This window comes from Thalia democratica, chromosome 5 (assembly GCF_965202585.1).
Source record: "Thalia democratica chromosome 5, ktThaDemo2.hap1.1, whole genome shotgun sequence".
Taxonomy (NCBI): domain Eukaryota; kingdom Metazoa; phylum Chordata; class Thaliacea; order Salpida; family Salpidae; genus Thalia; species Thalia democratica.
The window spans coordinates 62,185,513-62,204,220 of record NC_139169.1 but is presented as its reverse complement, the minus strand read 5'-3'; the positions used below and the strand labels follow the sequence as shown (position 1 = coordinate 62,204,220).

The 18,708-nt window shown below is 25.8% G+C and overlaps 2 protein-coding genes across 2 annotated transcripts; both read left to right on the top strand.

Moving 5' to 3' along the window:
• The first annotated feature begins 4,139 nt into the window (after positions 1 to 4,139).
• On the top strand, positions 4,140 to 4,946 carry LOC145836715 (serine protease 1-like). Its single transcript, XM_082944496.1, has one exon. It carries the CDS (start codon positions 4,140 to 4,142, stop codon positions 4,944 to 4,946), a length of 807 nt encoding a protein of 268 aa, XP_082800622.1.
• Positions 4,947 to 13,380: 8,434 nt separating this feature from the next.
• Positions 13,381 to 17,428, top strand: LOC145836962 (uncharacterized). The gene is made up of 8 exons (XM_082944730.1): positions 13,381 to 13,489; positions 13,736 to 13,910; positions 14,006 to 14,194; positions 14,834 to 14,893; positions 15,079 to 15,171; positions 15,767 to 15,895; positions 16,611 to 16,698; positions 17,084 to 17,428. Exons 2-8 carry the CDS (start codon positions 13,773 to 13,775, stop codon positions 17,119 to 17,121), a joined length of 735 nt encoding a protein of 244 aa, XP_082800856.1. The 5' UTR covers positions 13,381 to 13,489; positions 13,736 to 13,772; the 3' UTR covers positions 17,122 to 17,428.
• Positions 17,429 to 18,708: the final 1,280 nt, after the last annotated feature.

The following is an 18,708-nucleotide window of genomic DNA, read 5'->3' as shown; positions in this document are numbered from 1 at the left end:
AAAGTTGAAAAACTCATTTACAGTTATTTTCTTATAAGCTCAGTAAAGTGTATTAAAATACTTAATATTAAAAAGCCATATGTATTCTGTAATCAATTCTGTTTAAATATGAATTGTTTTGAAACTAATGAAACCACAGGTTAGTGGTGGACAACTTTTGCAGTCAGCAAGTCATATTTACTAAAAAATTCTTTTTAGTGTCGATTGTTTTAAAAATATAAAAATATACTTGCGGGCTGCGTAATTTAAAAAGACTAACATATAAAAAGAATTAAAAACTTGAGCAAAATTTTAATAAAGTAATTTAGTATTATCGTGGTCTGGGAAGTACTATTGTGAACTGAAAACCAACTTGAAAGCGCTTCAAAATGTTAAGTATCAAAAAACTAAATTTAATTTGTTTCGTATAAGTAGTTTTCAAAATACCTATCTAAAATCTTAACTGAAACCTGACATTATAACAATCTCTCATATAACGAATTTCAGACATTTAGAAATTAAAGCTAAGTAACTTATTTAAGCCGCACATTATACTTAAATAGTTTTATAAATAGGCATATTCTAAAATTACTATAGCAGAGATTAAAAAAACTACAAAAGAATGAACAGTTAATTTTACACATAAAGGAATAAATATTAAAACATCATTGCTGATCTATTTTGAGGAAGATTGACCGACTGGTTGATTATTTCACATGAAAACTGGTTTCATCAACAGTTTATGTTAATACAGTAAAATTATTAATTACAATGCTAAGTGATATTAGAAGGAAATTAGTTGTAAAGTTAAAATTTAATTTTAAACTTTTTTGACTATATGTTTAGTAGTATAATACCTTTGAATAAAGTTTTTTTGAAATAACCTTTAAAAAAATAAAAATTAATTCTAAGTACATACTTTTTTTTTTTTTTTCATTTCAAATTATAAAAATTAAAAGTTTTACAGTTAATTCTGTGAATAGAAAGTAATTAAAACGAACTTTTTAATTTAGGTTAAAATTTTGTTTTGTAACTGTAGCAGTCTTTTTGATGGCTTATTTAATTCTGTTCAAAAATGATTTTTTAATATACCTATCAACCTATAATAATTTAAAATGAAGAAATAGTGAAAAAGTAAAAGCAAGAATTTAACTATTAAAATAAACAACACATTTTAACTGTCAATATATTTTGAGCTCAAGAGGAAGTCTACCGTAATTAATATTCATTAGGCATTAAGCAATCCTGTTGAAGAAAAAATAACTTAATAAAATTGTGATCTTAAAAAGACTACTTAAATACAACAAAAACTAGTTTAAATAAGAAATTTTAAAAAAAATGAAATAAAATAGAAAAACCTACAGAAAATGATGTCTACTACTGAAGTCTAATCTAATGTGAAAGATGAGTTACATGACTGCTTGCAAGTTGTTCTATATCTGGTTCTAAATCAGTCAAATAAAACCTCAAGTCACCTCCTTTACAAATATCTAGATTAGATTTTTTGCTTAAGATGTTGATAACTGAACTGAAAGCTTTCCAACAACATAGCTAGAATGAAAAGCTATAAACAACAATCTAGCTTTCTTCCAAATTATGGGATACTTTTGTCTTAGTATTTGTTGAGTTAAAAAGCTTTCATATCGTTCTTTGGAAAAATTTACTTTAAGTTCAAGGTCAGTTTGTAAGTCTGAGAAGGTTTCCTGTAAGTCAATGTTTACTTCAAAAAGATCTGCTTCGAAGGGATCCATGATCCACTTCGGGACGTTTAATTAAAAAATTTCATTAAAACGCTTATCAATATCACCTTTAAGCTGTTCCAGATGAGATGAAAATACTTCTATTTCACCTTTACTTATTTGAAGTTTTTAGTTTTTCAAACTTGAAAATTGTGAAAAGTTACTATTTTTAAACTTTTTTCCATACAATTAAGATGGTTTTTAAAACTTGTTATCTTACTTTGACTTTCAAAAGTTTCAAGTTTTTACCTTGTAAAGTTTTGTTCAAATGGTTGAACTTACCATATAAGTCTGACATATAAGCATTGCTATTTTTCTTTTAACAAGATTGTTTGCCAATACATTATCCTTTTCAGAAAAAAATTAATAACTGAGTTAAAAACAGCCAAAATACCTTTCTAGACAGTTTCCTTTTAACAACCATCTCACTTCTGTATGCATTATCAAATATAAGTAACAAATATGTGAGTACATGGTATCAAAAGTTACTTTTTTTTAAATTTAGTAGTGCAAGCTTAAAAACGAAATATTCATTTCAAAACAAAAGTTGCAAATTATATCTTAATTAATTACAACAGCTCTTTAGTTCTATTGAAAAACTCTTTAAATATAATTTTATCTTTAAGTCTGACTAAGTGACTTTTCAAAAAAAAATGGAAATATCATGAGGTGATAGTTTATAATATATAACATAGATTTTTACAAACCATTTATGATCCCAAATAGCATATATGTCAGGTTATGAAATGTTGAGAGGGATTCCATTCGTCTATTACCTATGTAGTTGTTAAATGAGAAAATATATGGATAAAACTATGTAATTTACTTAAAAATAGGAGTCCAAAGCATTTTTTTTAATCTTTACGTAAACAAAATGGACTTTTTTGTTTAAGTTTTGCCTCAGGGTCAAATATTTAATAGCTAGCTAAAATTAGTAAAAAAGCAAGCTAAAATTGAAAATTATTTTACTACACAAAATTTTAAATCGCCCCCTTTTTGCCCCTTTACTAGTTATCGCCCCCCGACTTATCAAAATCGCCCCCAGGTCCAGTGGTTTGATTGCCTGGAAACCAACGTCGTTGGTTTCGGGTGGTTGTGGGTTCGAAGTACGGGTCGTATTTTTTCAGAAAACTTTATTTGTTTATATATTCAAATTTCTATAATTTGCAAAAAATTAATTATTTTTAGAGATATTAAAAAATACTAAAATTTACTATATTTAAAAATAAATTTCTAATCATAACTTAAAGAAGTATTTAACGTTTAGCAAAAATCAATTAATAATTGTAATTTCATAAATAGTAAAAAAATAACTTAAGATTTTTTTTTTTATTTTATTTACACCACTTAAATAAAATTAGTTGTTATCTTATTTTTTGTTTACTTAGTGTAGAAGTGAATGTAAACTAATGTAGGTTGTAAAATTACTGTTATTGAAATAGTTTTTTGTATATTTTAGCTTTTTTGGTATTCCTATAGAGATAAAAAATATTACTATATTTACAACTCTTATATTGTATACTTTCAGCCCGAAACTCATAATTAATATAATCAACTATAAAAGATATTAGGTTTGTAAAGATTTTTTCCACAGTTACTTTTAAATAAAACATATATAAACTTATTTGTTTTGTGCACTTTAGTTTAAGCAAAGCTGTAGTGAAAATTCTTTGTTAATACTTAACCTTAAAACTGCTCATGTACTCTATATCTACAATAATAAAAATTAAAATATCTTTATACTCTCCTATTGGTGGTTACGCCAAATAAAAAAAAGCAAAGAAGTTAAAATTTCTAAAATAGAATAAAAAATAACCGTTATTGATTATCATTACTTACTGCAATCCTTTATAAGTTATATAAGCATTTATATAAGTGATATAAATCATTTTCTGCCCGAGAATACTTTTAGGTAGAACTTATTTAAGAAAACTTGGCCTGTTACTTAAAAAATACTCCCTGCTACTACTTTAAGTCAGTCAAGTAATAGTTATTAAATAATAAATTTTAAATTTTAGTAAACAAAACAATGTTTCACTCATTTGAAGACGAGATCTTCAGTTGTTTAAAATCTTATTCAAATAGAATCTAACATTACAATAAGAAATAGAAATAAAGATCTCGTCTTCAAACGAGTGAAACATTGTTTTTTATAATAAAATTTAAAATTTGTTATTGATCAATCTACTTTCATTTTATTTAAGTTGAGAACTTTAATTGCCACCTTTAAAGTATAAAGTACACAAGTAATAGTGATTAGTAGTGAATAAAATTTCAATAAATTTTACTATTTAGTCAATGGGTTTTATTTTTTAACTTTATTCATTACGTCATAATAGATAAAAATAAAACATTTAGTGGCGCAAGAAAATGAATGAAAAACTTTTTATTTTCTGTTTGTTTTAAAAGTAACCGGTTGAAATGAAACTTTGCATACTTCTTCTATTTTGCTTGCTCCGCTCCACCAGAGGACAGATGATGGGCGGAGCGGAGGTAAACGATGGGTTCTTTCCGTTCGCGGTGCAGGTCCACAGGCATAGGCACGCGCAAAGTAGAAGCGAGTGCGGAGGAAGCGTGATCGGAAACAGTTGGGTCATCACCGCCGCCCACTGCATCTGGGACAGTGTCACGAGGCGGAACTACGACGTCAAAGTGGTGGCCGGGGACAAATCGTCGCTACCCATTAATGGGATTTTTCGACGGGAAAGGAATCCGGACGCGATACTGCGCCACCCGAACTACGACGCCAACCGCACATACTACGACCTGGGCCTGCTCTTCTTCCAACAACCAATCACCGTCAACGATCGCATCAGGACTATCGGTCTGCCGGCCATGCGCGGCCATGGGGACCGCGAACTTCCGTCGCCAGGAGACCTGTGCCTGGTCGGAGGATGGGGGAATACCCAATTAAATGAAATAACCCAGCAAAGCTTCAACCGTTCGCCTCGGTTGAAAATGGGTCATTTGCTCGTCACAGACGTAACCAACCACCACATTGGCTTCAATCTGCAGGACAGGAACGGGGTGTACCCGCTGCACGGGGACTCGGGCAGCCCCCTGCTGTGCAAGGACTCGGACGGAAGTTGGAAGCTGTTTGGAGTTTTCAGGGCGATACATGTGCAGCATGACTTTGCGGATTTCATGAGACTTGAAAATTTCAGGGAGTGGATCGGTAGGACTCAGACTAACACTGAAAACTTGTTTTTATATGGATTACAGGGTTAGCCGCTTGTCATGTGATAGCCAGTGTTACGGAATTGAATTAGGCTGAAGATTTTATAAACTTTTACAAATAAGAATTACTAACTATGTCCTCTGTAAACGAGCAGTCTTTCAAAAGAAATTGCTATAAAAATTATCTTCGTGTAAAATAAATACATATGTAAACACTGTGTGAGTTTATGTATAGTTTAAGGTTTTTGAATGATAAATAAAGTACTACTTGATTAAATATTCAATTTATAGCAATTATATTAAACAGATTGCTTTTTATCTACTATGCTTAAGACGAACAAATAAACTTTTAAGAGTATGCTAAGTTTTTTACAATAAGGATTGTTCTAAATTTAACTTAATGATTAATCGTAACTTGTGATCCTATTAGTTAACAAAGATTCTTAAACAGTTTTTATAAGTATTTTAACAACATAAATTTATGAAAAAATTTAACTATAGTTTCAAACAGTTTATAAACTAAAACAATGTAATTTGTGTTTTAGCAAAGTAGTATTTTAAAAAGACTTAAGTAAAATCATTAAAAAAATTCGAAATTACTGTAAGCTTGAGTGAAGTAGATTTGGCTATAAATTTGTAATACAAGTCATACATGACATATTTAAAAATTAAATTTAATATACTTAAAATGTAATCTAACAAGTATATACATAGTTCGCAATTAAAATTGCGTAAACAACACCTGTAAAAATGTTTAAGAAAAATATTATTATCATTTTAGCAATGAAGAACATTAGCAAGTTTAAATATTTGTTTAGCTATTAATTTCATTTGTTCATTCGTTCAGTAATTTCTACCGCAATGTTCTTAACTCAAAACAATAACCGACTTGAGTTAAATTTTAGACAGAGCTTGCTGAACTGTGATAAAAAAAAAATTGAAGCAAAAGTATTCGGCCCGCAACGTATTTATTAATTATAAGCATACTATAACCAACAGAGTATGTAGGCTACTTAAATGACAAACTTTAAAGTTATAGTACACATTTCACCTACACTTTAAATAACAACCAAGTTGACCCTAACTATACTAACACTTTTAATACTGAACACTACTTAATATGCTACTCTATATAGATCACACATGTCAGTTAAGGCTTATGCTTTATATTGAAGAACAAGTACATGTTCTAAAATAATATAAAGAAAATCATACATTAAGAAAATACTTTATTAGGTCAAAACTTTATAACTTCATTTTAATCTAAGAGAAAATTAAATAATGAATGAATAAACTAAGTTGAGTTTTTACTATTTGAGTTTTAAATTAGAAAACATACATAAGAAAATAACAGTGTTCAAAAAAGAGGTTTACAATAAACAATACAAATAATAATTAAGTTGAATTCTAAAACTACATCTGGAAAGGTCTTTACTCGAATCTCACTGCTATAACTGACGCCTGTTCGACAGACCCCTATAAATAGTAAATACATCTCAATGTTTTTTGTTACACCAGGAGTTTTTTATCTTAACTGTTCTTTGTTTTCTCCTTATCAAAACTCTATGTAAATTGTATCAGTATTTGCTCGTGTCACACTGTATAATTTTCCCTTAAACATAGTTAATCAAAAAAAGAATTGATACTCCCTTTCAGAGTTCTAAAAAGTTATCAACATTTGGTAGTATAAAGTTACTGTTAGTTTCTCAGCTTAACAGTTTGTAATTACAGTGTCTTCTTTCAGCGCACAATTTAACACGTTTGTGATAAAGATAGTGAAACTTCGTTCATCATTGCATCTTTTATAAGTAGTTGCGGCCCGCGAGCAACTTTCTCTATAAAATTGGTCACTTAAAAAGAAAATGCTAGTGAATTCAATTAATTTTCAGCTCGAGATCTGAATTAGTTAGAAAATTCAAAATATTACTTAAAAACCTTGTTGCTAACTCTTTTTTAAAATTGCTTAGCTATAATTTTCATACGTAGTTTTTAAATTTGTTTCATACGTGTTGTACCTTGTTTTTCTTGTTTTTTACTATGATGCTAACAGCTTATTACCTAGTTTAAACTTAAGTCTTTAATTTTATTCTAAACTGTTAAATGCCTAATTACCAAAATGTAAAGTAAGTATCCATTTTCACTTATTAGTTTGTTTACTTGAGATGATTGTCCAATGTCCATACGTGAAACAAATGTAAAGTAATGAACTAAATTTTTGCAAGCTTGAAGTTTTTCTATTAAGTTACCAATCATACCAAAAACTAAATTTAAAAAAAACAGTGAAAAAAAAAATATAGAGGAAAAATAAACTTTTGGTCACTACTAGTAAATAAACAATGTTACAACTTAAGATTTAGCCAGCTTATACTATACTTTTTATATAGCTGTTGGTATTTTTTTGGTTCTTGTTTTGCTTACTTTTTAAGACATATACCTTTCTCTTTTCACCTTTACATCGAACGGTTTATTAAATTTCTTTTAAAATAATTTTTGTTATACTTATAAAGGTAAATAGTAAAACAATACCACTAGCTAGCTCTTAAATCTCAGTTCTATTTCCTTACTGTTTTTAAATGACTTATAATTAGTTGTTTCAATTAATTTTTATTTAATGAAATATGATAATAAGTAACTTTTTTAATTAAATCACTAAAAACTAAGTTGTTTTTTTTAACGAAATAACATCAAAATATTATCGCCCGGAAGTTTTATTGATACAAGTTTAATTTATTTCTTAAAAAAAGAGTTAATGCAAGATATCTTTAGCAACTAAAAATACGGTTGTGTATAAAATGGGACACGTTCAAAACCCACCCGAGATCAAAATCTACCCGCCATCAAAATCCACCCGATCAAAATCCACCCTAGTCAAAATCAACCCGATCAAAATCAACCCGATCAAAATCAACCCAAGTTAAAATCCACCCGATCAAAATCAACTCAAGTCAAAATCCACCCGATCAAAATCAACTCAAGTCAAAATCCACCCGATTAAAATCAACTCAAGTCAAAATCAACCCGATCAAAATCGACGCGACCAAAATCAACCCAATCAAAATCCACCCGATCAAATTAAATCCGATCAGTATCAACCTATTTAATTCAACCCAATCAACAGAAGGTCAGATTTGCACCTCGCACGTTTGCACGGGTAGGCTTTTTAGCAGGGTGCGTCTTTTTAGTACTGCGTCACTTTAGCACGTAGTATCATGTTTACATCGCGTTACATTTTGATCAGGTCGATTTTGACTCGGGTGGATTTTGATAGTATACTGTATAAAACCTGACTTTGTTTATTGATTTTTTAAATAGAGACTTTGACAAAATGTTAATGTTTGTTTTACAACAAATATAATAAAAAAGTTTTCGTTACCTGTACAGTTTATAATATATGTTATAGCATAAAACAATTTCTAATGCATCAAGTTTTAGTCATTAAAAGGCTAGATGTAATTTGACAGCCTTGTAAAAATTTGTATCTTTTAGATTTTTAGTACATATTATTATTGATTTACACTTATAACTTCAAACAAAAAAAAACTTTCCAATCTAGTTTGTACTAAATTTTGTCATCAATAACTGTATAACTACTAAAAACGTTTTTCAATTATTACAATGTAAGATAAAAAAAATACTGTTTTTTTTATTTTTTTATATGTCCTTTAAATTTATTTTAAGATTAATAAAAGATAAACAAAATCTTACTGTGGTTAACTTCATACAAAATATTGAAATAATTTGAATTGGAACTGTAGCCTACTTATATTATAAGCTTTTCTTATTAAAGTTCATTTTACTTTTCATACTTAAAAAGGTTTAACTTTTTTTTTCTTGCTTTTAAATAAAACAATATAAAAAAGTCAGTTTTATAGCTATACCTTACTAAACAAAATTCCTAAACACTTATCAAAACGTACTGACTTTTGAAATATTGTATTTTATATAATATACTAAACTTCAACTTTTGTTTAAACAAAAAATTTAAAAAAAAAAGGTTTTCAATTAGCAAAAATGTTTTTTAATACAGTTTTATTTTACAAAAACTTTTAAAATTTTACTGCTAACAAAACATTAGAAAATAGAAAATAAAAACCCAAGTTTGTTTTTCTTACTAGTTTAAATCAAGGTTATAGTTTAATAAAATATTGAATAAACCCTGTAGATATGTACTTGTTAATCGCTTAAATATTTTTCTAATACTGTGGACGCTCGCATTCTTTTTTAACAAGTAGTTTAAACTGTAACGAGATCGATTCTCAATTTCGTAAATTTATATTTATCCACTTGTTCCTTCCATCAAAAGTTTATCTTATTTCCAAACAACATTAAGAGTTGGGTCATTAGTCTCTAGCTGACACAATGACCGCAACACAGTAGCCTTTAGTTTGCGCGCTTAGCGCAGCTAAATTCTAATATTTTATATTTTCATTATTTCTTTTTATTGTTACCTGTTGTTTTTCTACTATGTTATTTTACTATGTGAACAAATTCATTGTTTTATCGCAAAAATCTTGTAAAAATTTATAGTTAGTCAATAAACACTAACTTTGTTAGTTAAATAACAGAATTTTAATGGACCCATTGATAGACATAATTTTTAGTGAACGTAGTAACAAAGAATTAATGAGTGTTGTTTTCAAGATAAAACAGGACGTTATTGTAAGTTATAAACCAGACCCGTGATATGTTATATCGTAAGCAATAACCTGGTTTAAAATTTAAAAATAAAACTATAGTATTTCATAATAACTTAAAAGTATTAAAATAAAACTTACTTTAAAACACTCTCAAAAAAACCAAACAGCTCTCTTTATTCAACAACAAAAAATTATAATTGATGACAACTGTTCAACCAAGTTAACATCTGTTGATGACATTTTATCAAACAAACCGACAATTTTTGACTGACGCTGTTCACACAAATTAACCAAATACTCTACAACTTCGCTGTAGTCAGCTGAAATTGTAACAACGTTGTAACGTGTGTTATATTTTTTATTAAATTTTCTGTAAACTGTTACCATTTGTTGTTACTGTAGTTTATACGTTGTAATTCCAACTAAACTAGAGAAAACTTTTACAGTTAGTGTAGTTGTAATATTTTCAATTAGTTTATGTATTCTTTCAAATATATATGAACTTTGTGATACAATTTTTAACTTAAAAATATTTTAAAACCTAAACAATTTTAATGTTTTTTACGATAAGAAAGTTTACAAATGTAGGGGTATGATAAATTAGAAAAAAAAATCATTATATATAAATCGACCAAAACAAAAACCATTATAAACAATAAAATGTCATTTAAATTTTTTATATATCATTATATTATAGTTTATTTAGCGACAAAAAGTCGATGAAAACAATTGGTTCTAGGACGTTGTGCACGAAAAATCTTTCGGTTATCGAGTGGCTAACCACAGATACCTTTTAAAGTTTTGTGCAGGACAGACATTCAACAGTTTATGTTTCGTTTCAGCAATAGTATTTTTTTAAAGTTTCTATACAGTACGAGTATCTATAAAATACTAAACCTATCTTTTACTCTTTATTTGATAGAACATCTCGATTACCATCACTACCATTTTGTTATAGTTATTTTATGTCGTGTACAGCAACAATCAAACCATAAAACTTATGAACAGTACACCAGATAGTAGTATAAATTTTTTAAATGTAGTACTTGATTGCGTAAGTTTAACTTTCTATCAGTTCAGATAATAAAATTTTGTACGACCAGTTGTTATAAAATTAGTTAGTTTTCTATATGTAAGTGTACTTTAAATTAAAAAAATGTTTATAAAACTTAAATGATGTCACGTGATCAATAAAACGTGCGTTGTAACGCATCAGTGATTTTGTACTTTAGTTCAACGTAGTTTTTGAACTTTGTAACAAGTTTTATCACTACATATTTATTCTTTATAAATTTATAAAATTAAGCTAAAAATATTTTTTTTGCAATAAGCATTTGGTAAAACAAAGAATAGAAGTTTATGGTTTTTTGATAAAATTCAATAAATTACTAATGATTTCCTTTAATTAAATACAGCCTTATTTTCAAGGGAATGGATTTATTAAATAAGCCTAAACATAATTGTTCTAATTAATGATACTTAAAAAAAATAAAGTCACAAAAGCATTAATAAGCAATAGAATATATGACATAAATAGGAATGTTACGTAAACAACTATTAATGAAAGATTAACCAAAACCAAAATAGATTGGTTTGACTATAGAAAATATTTTTGTCAAATATATAAGTTTTAATTATTAAAATTTTTGTGTGAAAGATAAAGTGAATATAGTTACAAAATAAATTAAAATTCCAAACTACTTAAAAACTAAAAGCTTATGAAACAGATTATAACGAAAGTTAACAAACAGGGAAATGTTATGCTTGAAATCTTATACTTAAATCTTTAAAAAAACTTTCCAATTTTTTACATAATTAAACACTTTAAAATACTTACAAATACTAAAACTTAAAAGTTTTTTATTTTTAAATCCTTTTATTTTTAAATTTTTATATAGGTATAAACTTTACAACTAAATACACATTAAGTTTTAAATAACTTTTATTACTATAATGTAGTTCGAAGTTTAAATACTTATAAACATAATTAAAGTGTAAATTAAAATCATTACATTTTTGATTATTGAAACGAAAGATAAAATATACAAAAGTATGTCTCCATTAGGGTTAAGCAAAAAGTTTCACAATTAAACTTTACATAGAATAAGTGCAGTTTAAACTATGAACGCATAAACAGCAACTTGAAATTTTCTTCATGTTTGTATAAAACTTATCTTTGTTTTCGCGGTAAAATTTTATCTCCATTTGTGTTTTGAACGTTTCGTTGCCAAATTTTCACGACGCAAAGTTTACTAGTAACAGTTTGATGTTATTTTATCTTAAACTAAAGCTACAAGAACTGTTTTCGCATTATCAAAAAAAATAAATAGTATAGATTATGTCTAGATTGTTAATAGCTTTAAAAAAGAATCTAAGAAATAACCTATGGTTAAAAATACATTTCAGTCGTTGTTAAAGTTATTTTTAGTTTTCACCGTATTTTAATTTCATAAATTTCACTTACGTATTGATAAAAATAAAAATCATGTTTTTTTTTTCTTTAAAAACAATTGTATAATAAATCAAAGCTTTATTGTTGATACTGAGAGTGATAATATTATTATAGGCCAATTCAAAGGCAAAGTTATTAATAACTTGTTAAGTTAGTATTGAAAAGCGAAATTTAACTTGTTTCTAAAACTTTAATTATTTATGTTTGTATTTACATTATTTATTTCTTTAAAGATTTACTTTTTTGTTAATGTTCATAAAAATCTGTAAGTATAATAACTTAGCAAGTTTAATAAATACAAGTGTTTTTTGAAGCAAAATATTTAATAAGAAATAAAGTTTTTAAATACACTTAAAACAGAAATTCGTTTTGCATTAAAAACACAAACTTGTATTCAAATAAGAAATAAAAAAACTTATATTTAAGAGAGCATTCCACATTATATGATACGCTTTATTAAATTTGTGTTTATAAAGCCGTTCACAGAAATATTCTTTAATTAATATTAAATGTAGTGCTGATCTTACAGTATTTTGTTTTGTTTAAAAAAAATATTTACACAGTTTTCTTTAATTCAGACTAAACTTATAATGTATATTTTTGAATTAAATTTTTCCTTTGTCAATAATTATTAAAGTAAAATTTTAAAAGAATTCAGGTTAAAACTGTCAGTGCTACATTAGATTAAAAAGATTGTTATGGTTTAATTATTGATTTACATCAAGCTAATATTTTTATACTAGTATTTATTTTTTTAATGTGGAAATATAAACTATCAGTAGATCTTTTCGCTGAGTGATCTTAGATACAGCATAAATAATACTTTTTAGAACAAATTTCAAGATTTCTGTTATATGAACTAAAGTTTTACTTATTTAAAAACTAATTAGTTTATTATACTTAATATAATCACAATAGCACACTAGCGTATGCAGAATTTGCTACTTTTTTTCTTGTGTTTAATATTTTTACAAAACAACATTCCGATCTTTAATATATTAAAACTGAGAACTTTTAAGTTCCTGAAACATTTTATGATACAAAGTTTAGTACATTTAAATTTTTTCTTAAGGTTGCAAAAAAAGACACAATCTTTACTGCTGATAATTGCATTAAAATTTGGTGAATTATTCTGTTTCAGTTTATCATTAAAATACTTTGTATCTAAGAAATAGTACAGGAATCTTAAAAAAATAAGTCAGAAAAGTTTTCAAATTTTACATTGTATATTTTAGTTTTTAATCTTAGAAAAAAAAAGTTTCAAATAAAAAACATATTATCATACAACTCTTACATGATAAAAGCTATTTATACACCTTTTATACAAAATAAGTAGTTGTATTTCAAAAATGTGGGTTCTATAATTAAAAAATAAAATGTTTTCAACTTTGTACACAGGTATTCTTGTAATTTAATAAAAATTTTGTTTTTAAAAACGTACTTCCTTATTAACTGACCAAAACTATTTGATTTACACAGAGCTCAAAAACCAAAAATTCAAAAGTGTTGGTTTTGGTTACACTGAATTCAAAGATCTATTTTTATTTCCTTGTTAAATATTTTAATTAGTACAGATTTGACTTCTTGTAAAGAAAATTTCTGATAAAATTTATTTTTAGTAAAATTCGCTTTACAGTTTATAATTATTTTAATTTATTTATTGATAAAAAATAATTGTAAACATTTTTTTCTTAAATTATTTGAATATTCTTAAATATAACATTATACCTTATAGTGGTTTCAAAAAACAGTTCAAAGAACGACTTAAAGTTCTATAAAGCAGCGACAATGCAAAATCATCTTAGTGGATCTACAGAAGAGGTTTTACCAAACGCAAAAATTGAAATGCCTTCTATTCGGAACAGTCACGTTCCTTCAGAAAGTAAAAATACAGAGTATTTCAAGAAAACAGTTCGAGGTCTTGGGGTTAGAACCAAATGTTAAATAAAAAAAAAAACTTTTATTTAATTAAATTCTAAAAATTTTTTTTTTGAGTTTTGAAAAAAATGTTTTTTTTTTAGTTTATTACAATAGTTCTTTCTGTCGCTATGTTCTGTATGAGCATTGCAGAAGTTTACATGAAAGCATGCACAAAAGATGGGAGGTATGATTACAGTTTATACAATACTGAATGGTATTATGAAGACAACTCCACAACTCGATGTTTTCCCAATATTTCTTTGGGAGTTGGTATTTGGTGCTCTATTTTAGTGAGTATTTCTATAATAAAATTATTTTCATATTGCATTTATGACAATTTATAACAACCACAGTTTGACAAAAACAGTTTACTAAACTTTTTCAAAGCAGTATTTGAAAGCTTAGAAGTTTTAAAAATTGACTTGGAAAAATTTAGCTATGCTGTATTTTTAATGGTAACTTTTATTTAGTTTTAAACTTTTTTAATTAAAAGTAGACACATAATTTTGCTTTGAAATGAACCCTCCAGTATCTATTATCCCAGTGTATTGTCTCCTTTTATGAGCTGTGTGTATCTCTGTCAAAATTCAAAAGTTTTCCGACTATGTGTAAAATAAAGTAACTATTTTCATTAAAATTAAAGTTTCTAAGAGTCTAAGCACTTACAATGATAGGTTAAAGTCTTTTTAATTTAGTTAGTTGTTTGGTATAAATAATATTCAATTTATTTAATTCAAAACACATTTCTCGACAAGACTAAACTTCTATATTTTCTAATTCTGATCCTGGACAAGACGTTGAGCTGTATCCAAGTGGTGTACGACTCGATAACCGTAAGGTTTTTTCGTGAACCAGGTCCTAGGACCAAATATTTTGAGCGTCTTTTATTTTTGTCGTTCAATAAACAACAATTGAAATATTTTTACTAGCCTTTTCTTGCTGGAGTTTTTGGAGTTCTAGCTGGGTCAAAATCATCATCACAAAAAAAGGCAAGTTTGCAAAAAATTAATTACTCTGTACTGTTAATTAGCATGTACGAAAAATTACTATAAAACTAGTTTTCTAAATTATTTAATAAAGCCTCACTACAATATTAGTAACGTATTATAACAAGCATATGAAAAAAACTGTTGTAAAAATCTTTTTTGGTGTATAAGAAAAAATAACGTTTTAGAACGGATTATTAATGGGATTTAGCATCGCAGGAGCTGTCTTGTCGTTTATTTTAATTGCAATTCAATCAAGTCAAACTGTTGTTCATAAATGGGTTAGCAATTTATTTTAGATTAATAAACAAAGTTAAAATCAAGTTTTATATTTACTTTTCTGTTAAAAAGTTGTGTGTTTTTACTTTGTATTTTTTTTTATCTGTCTAAATTTCTAAATGAAAGTAACGTAGTATAATTAAACTCTTTTTATCATATCATTATAAATTATATCATTATTAAATATTTACTATTATAGAAAAAAAATATTACGTATAGTTTATAAATTGAGTTTTTTTTATTTCAGCAGAACAATAACTAAGTTCTTTGAAATATTATAAATGCTTAGTCTTTATTTGTACAATAAAAAATTTAAGTAGTGTCAACAATATCAGCTTATTAATTAAATCATATTTATTATGTATAAAGTGTAAACAACAAATTTTTAGTTATGTGTGTATACAAATTTTTATTAATTTTGGTGTATATGTAAATTTTTAAGATTAATAAATTTCATTACTTCAGCTTGAAAAAAAAAAATAATGTAGAAAAATATTTATACTTCTTTACTATGTACAAATTAAATTTCAAAAAAATGGTTTTGTTAATAGTTTTGTTCATTTATTCATTTTTCTTAAAATAACAAATTTTTGTCAGAGAACTTCTTATACAATTGCGAAATATAGAACACAAATTGCAATATTGTCTACAACTGGAATAAATTTTGTCATACTGATAATTTCTTCTGCTTATAGCTGCTGCATGTGTAAATCCTGCTGTGGACATGTAGTTTAACTTGTTTTTATCTTTTATGCAATAATGTAGTAGTTTTTTTTTATTAGTTAAATATTTCTAACTTGTAATTTAAAAGTCCACTGCTATGTACAGTCAATTTAAAAATTTTTTAATACTTTAAACATTAGTCTGAAATTATAATGAATGTTCAGCTGTAAAAGTTTTTTTTTAAAGTTATTTAATTGTAAAGCATGATAGTACCTTTAACACTATGCTTAGATAGTTTTATTTGCCTACCTTTGTTAAATAAAATACAGTTTTTTTCTAAGTTTGTTTAAAGAAAAAAAAGTTACCTTTTAAGATTTTGTTTTACATCAGTAAAAAAGAAAATAGTAAAAAGACAAAGTATTTTGTTGCCTAAAACAACGTTTACTTTATTTATTTTGATGCTGAATGTAAATTAAAAGAATATAAATAATTGTAATATAAAAACAAAAACTTATATAGTTTGTGCTGTAATGTAATTTAAAAATATTTAAAATCATAATTTTAATATCACAATTTTTTAATCGACTTTACTGTGTAGTTAAGATCAGTTCAAAAACTCAATAAAAAGCTATGAAAAAGTTATATTCCATTTGTTTTGCACAAGTTGATTTTAGATTTAAAAATTTGTACTATACGTTGCAAGAAATGTAATTTCGTCTGTACTTTAGTAAAATAACGTTATATTAAAACTTGTTCTTAATTTGAATAACAAAAACAGTCGAGAAGGCAAACTGAACATCGAATTGTATACACATACGTATCAGGTGACCCAAATCAACAAGATGCTAACCAGCCAGTACCACAAAGTAAGTTATTTTTATTTCATTAAGAAATATATTTTTCTTATATTATATTCAGAAATATTTTTTTAAAGCAGTTCAGATTTAGAAAAAAATATTTTCAACAATTTAATTTATTCCAAATACCGACTTTCAAAAATACTAAAGTTTAACTAAACTTATTTACTATAAATAAAAATACAAAATAAGAATTAACTTTTGTATCTTTACATAAAAATTAATTTTTGTTAGCTAATTTAGCAAAGCTTTTAAACATTTTATAAATAAATAGTAGAGAAGTTTAAGCAACTTACTTCTTAATATTGAGATATACGAAAACAGGCTATTTATTAGATATAAAGCTTTGTTAGTTTAAATAGTATTGCAAATTACCTTAAAGAAAATAAAACAGTTTTTCTCAAACAACAACAAGCAATGAGGAATGTTTAAAGAAAACTACAAATTTTGGTTCACTTTCAAGCTCAAACAAACCATCAAGTTCTTTCATTGTTTAAAATAAATCAATTAAACTCAAAAACACCTATGTAAATTTTTGAAGTATTTTACGACTTGTTTATTACTGTAAAAAAAAAATTATTCTGTCAATTAGTCTTACACATTCATTTTTAATAAAAAAAAAACGAAAATAAACAAACAACATTTTATAAAGTCTTAAGATTAAAACATTTATGGCTTGATAAATATAAAAAAAAGACTGGTTTAGTGTACTTATTCAAAAATTAATCAGTTGCTACGTTACGAGCGTTTAATATATTTTAAGTATAATATCAAAATTTTTCTAAAACATTTTAAATTTTAGTACAGTTTGCTATCAAACAATTTTAAAACAAAAAAAAATAATACATTACTAAATTTAGATTTTTGTCTTGTTAATAAATTTTAATAGATATAACTGTTAGATGTAAAATTAAGGTTTTAGTTTCACAATAAATTTAGTCAAATTAACTAACAGTTATAGAAAACCATAAATATATGACAAAATTATCTAGTTGGAAATATTTTTCTTTATACAGACTCAAGTATTCAAAATTTAATAAAATATTGTCTTAAACAACTTAATAGTTTTAATTTTTTTACACAATTTCCCATTTATTTAATGTGGTAACTCTTTTCCAAGTATGTTTTTAAGTTCTCCTTACTAGAATTACTAGAATTGTATGCTTCAGGCAAAGAAGAACAATAATAATTCTAAATAATACTATTTTGATTCAAAGCAAATAAATGAAGATTTCTGCCCAGACTGATTCAAAATATTTTACTTAGTTCTAATACATTTCTTTCATGATGTTTATTTTACAAAAAATATGAAAAAAATGGTTATAAGTTTGATGTTTGATTATTAATGTTTTTTATATTATGCTTAGTAAGTAACGTTTTTATACAATACATAAAAAAGTAATTCGGAGATGTAAAAAAGCAAATGACACGCTTTATCTATTAGTGGCTTTTAAATTTGTTTCTAAAAAAGAAGAAACACTCATGTTATTATTAAAGACGTATGATTATCTTACTGTTTTTGTATTTTGCTAATTAATTTAACTAGTCATTAAAAATATAACTCAAACTTAGAAAAGATTAGACCATCTATGGTACTTATAAATGTGGTCATATTAAGTTTTCGAAATCAATTTTTTTATACATCAAAAATCAAATTGGAGTATGCAATAAGTGATTAATAAAATAGATCTTTATTGTTAATGATAAATTATTTTCTTAATAAGTTACTTAAACAGTAAGTTTACAGTTGGTAAACTTACTCACTGAATACAAAAATTGTTGATGAACAAATTTTATAATTAAAGTTGTTAAACGAACGTTTTATATGATATAATATTTATTAATTTAACTTATTTTTTTTTATGTTTTAAAAGTTTTAAATGTGTTTTTCGCAACAAAAAATGCGTTTCGAATAAGTTCATTAGTTATCCCTACTTCTACAATCTAACATGTGTTTAAAAACAATAAAAAGCATTAAGACTAGAAAGCTTAAATGAACTTATTGTTATAACCAGCTAT

What these genes read in the sequence shown, in the direction of transcription:
- LOC145836715 (XM_082944496.1), top strand. Translation starts at nt 4,140, where the DNA reads ATGAAACTTTGCATACTTCTTCTATTTTGCTTGCTCCGCTCCACCAGA.
- LOC145836962 (XM_082944730.1), top strand. Translation starts at nt 13,773, where the DNA reads ATGCAAAATCATCTTAGTGGATCTACAGAAGAGGTTTTACCAAACGCA. An exon ending in AAACAGTTCGAGGTCTTGGG is followed by an intron (nt 13,911 to 14,005) that starts GTTAGAACCAAA and finishes TTTTTTTTTTAG; the next exon opens with TTTATTACAATAGTTCTTTC. An exon ending in AAACTGTTGTTCATAAATGG is followed by an intron (nt 15,172 to 15,766) that starts GTTAGCAATTTA and finishes AATTTTTGTCAG; the next exon opens with AGAACTTCTTATACAATTGC.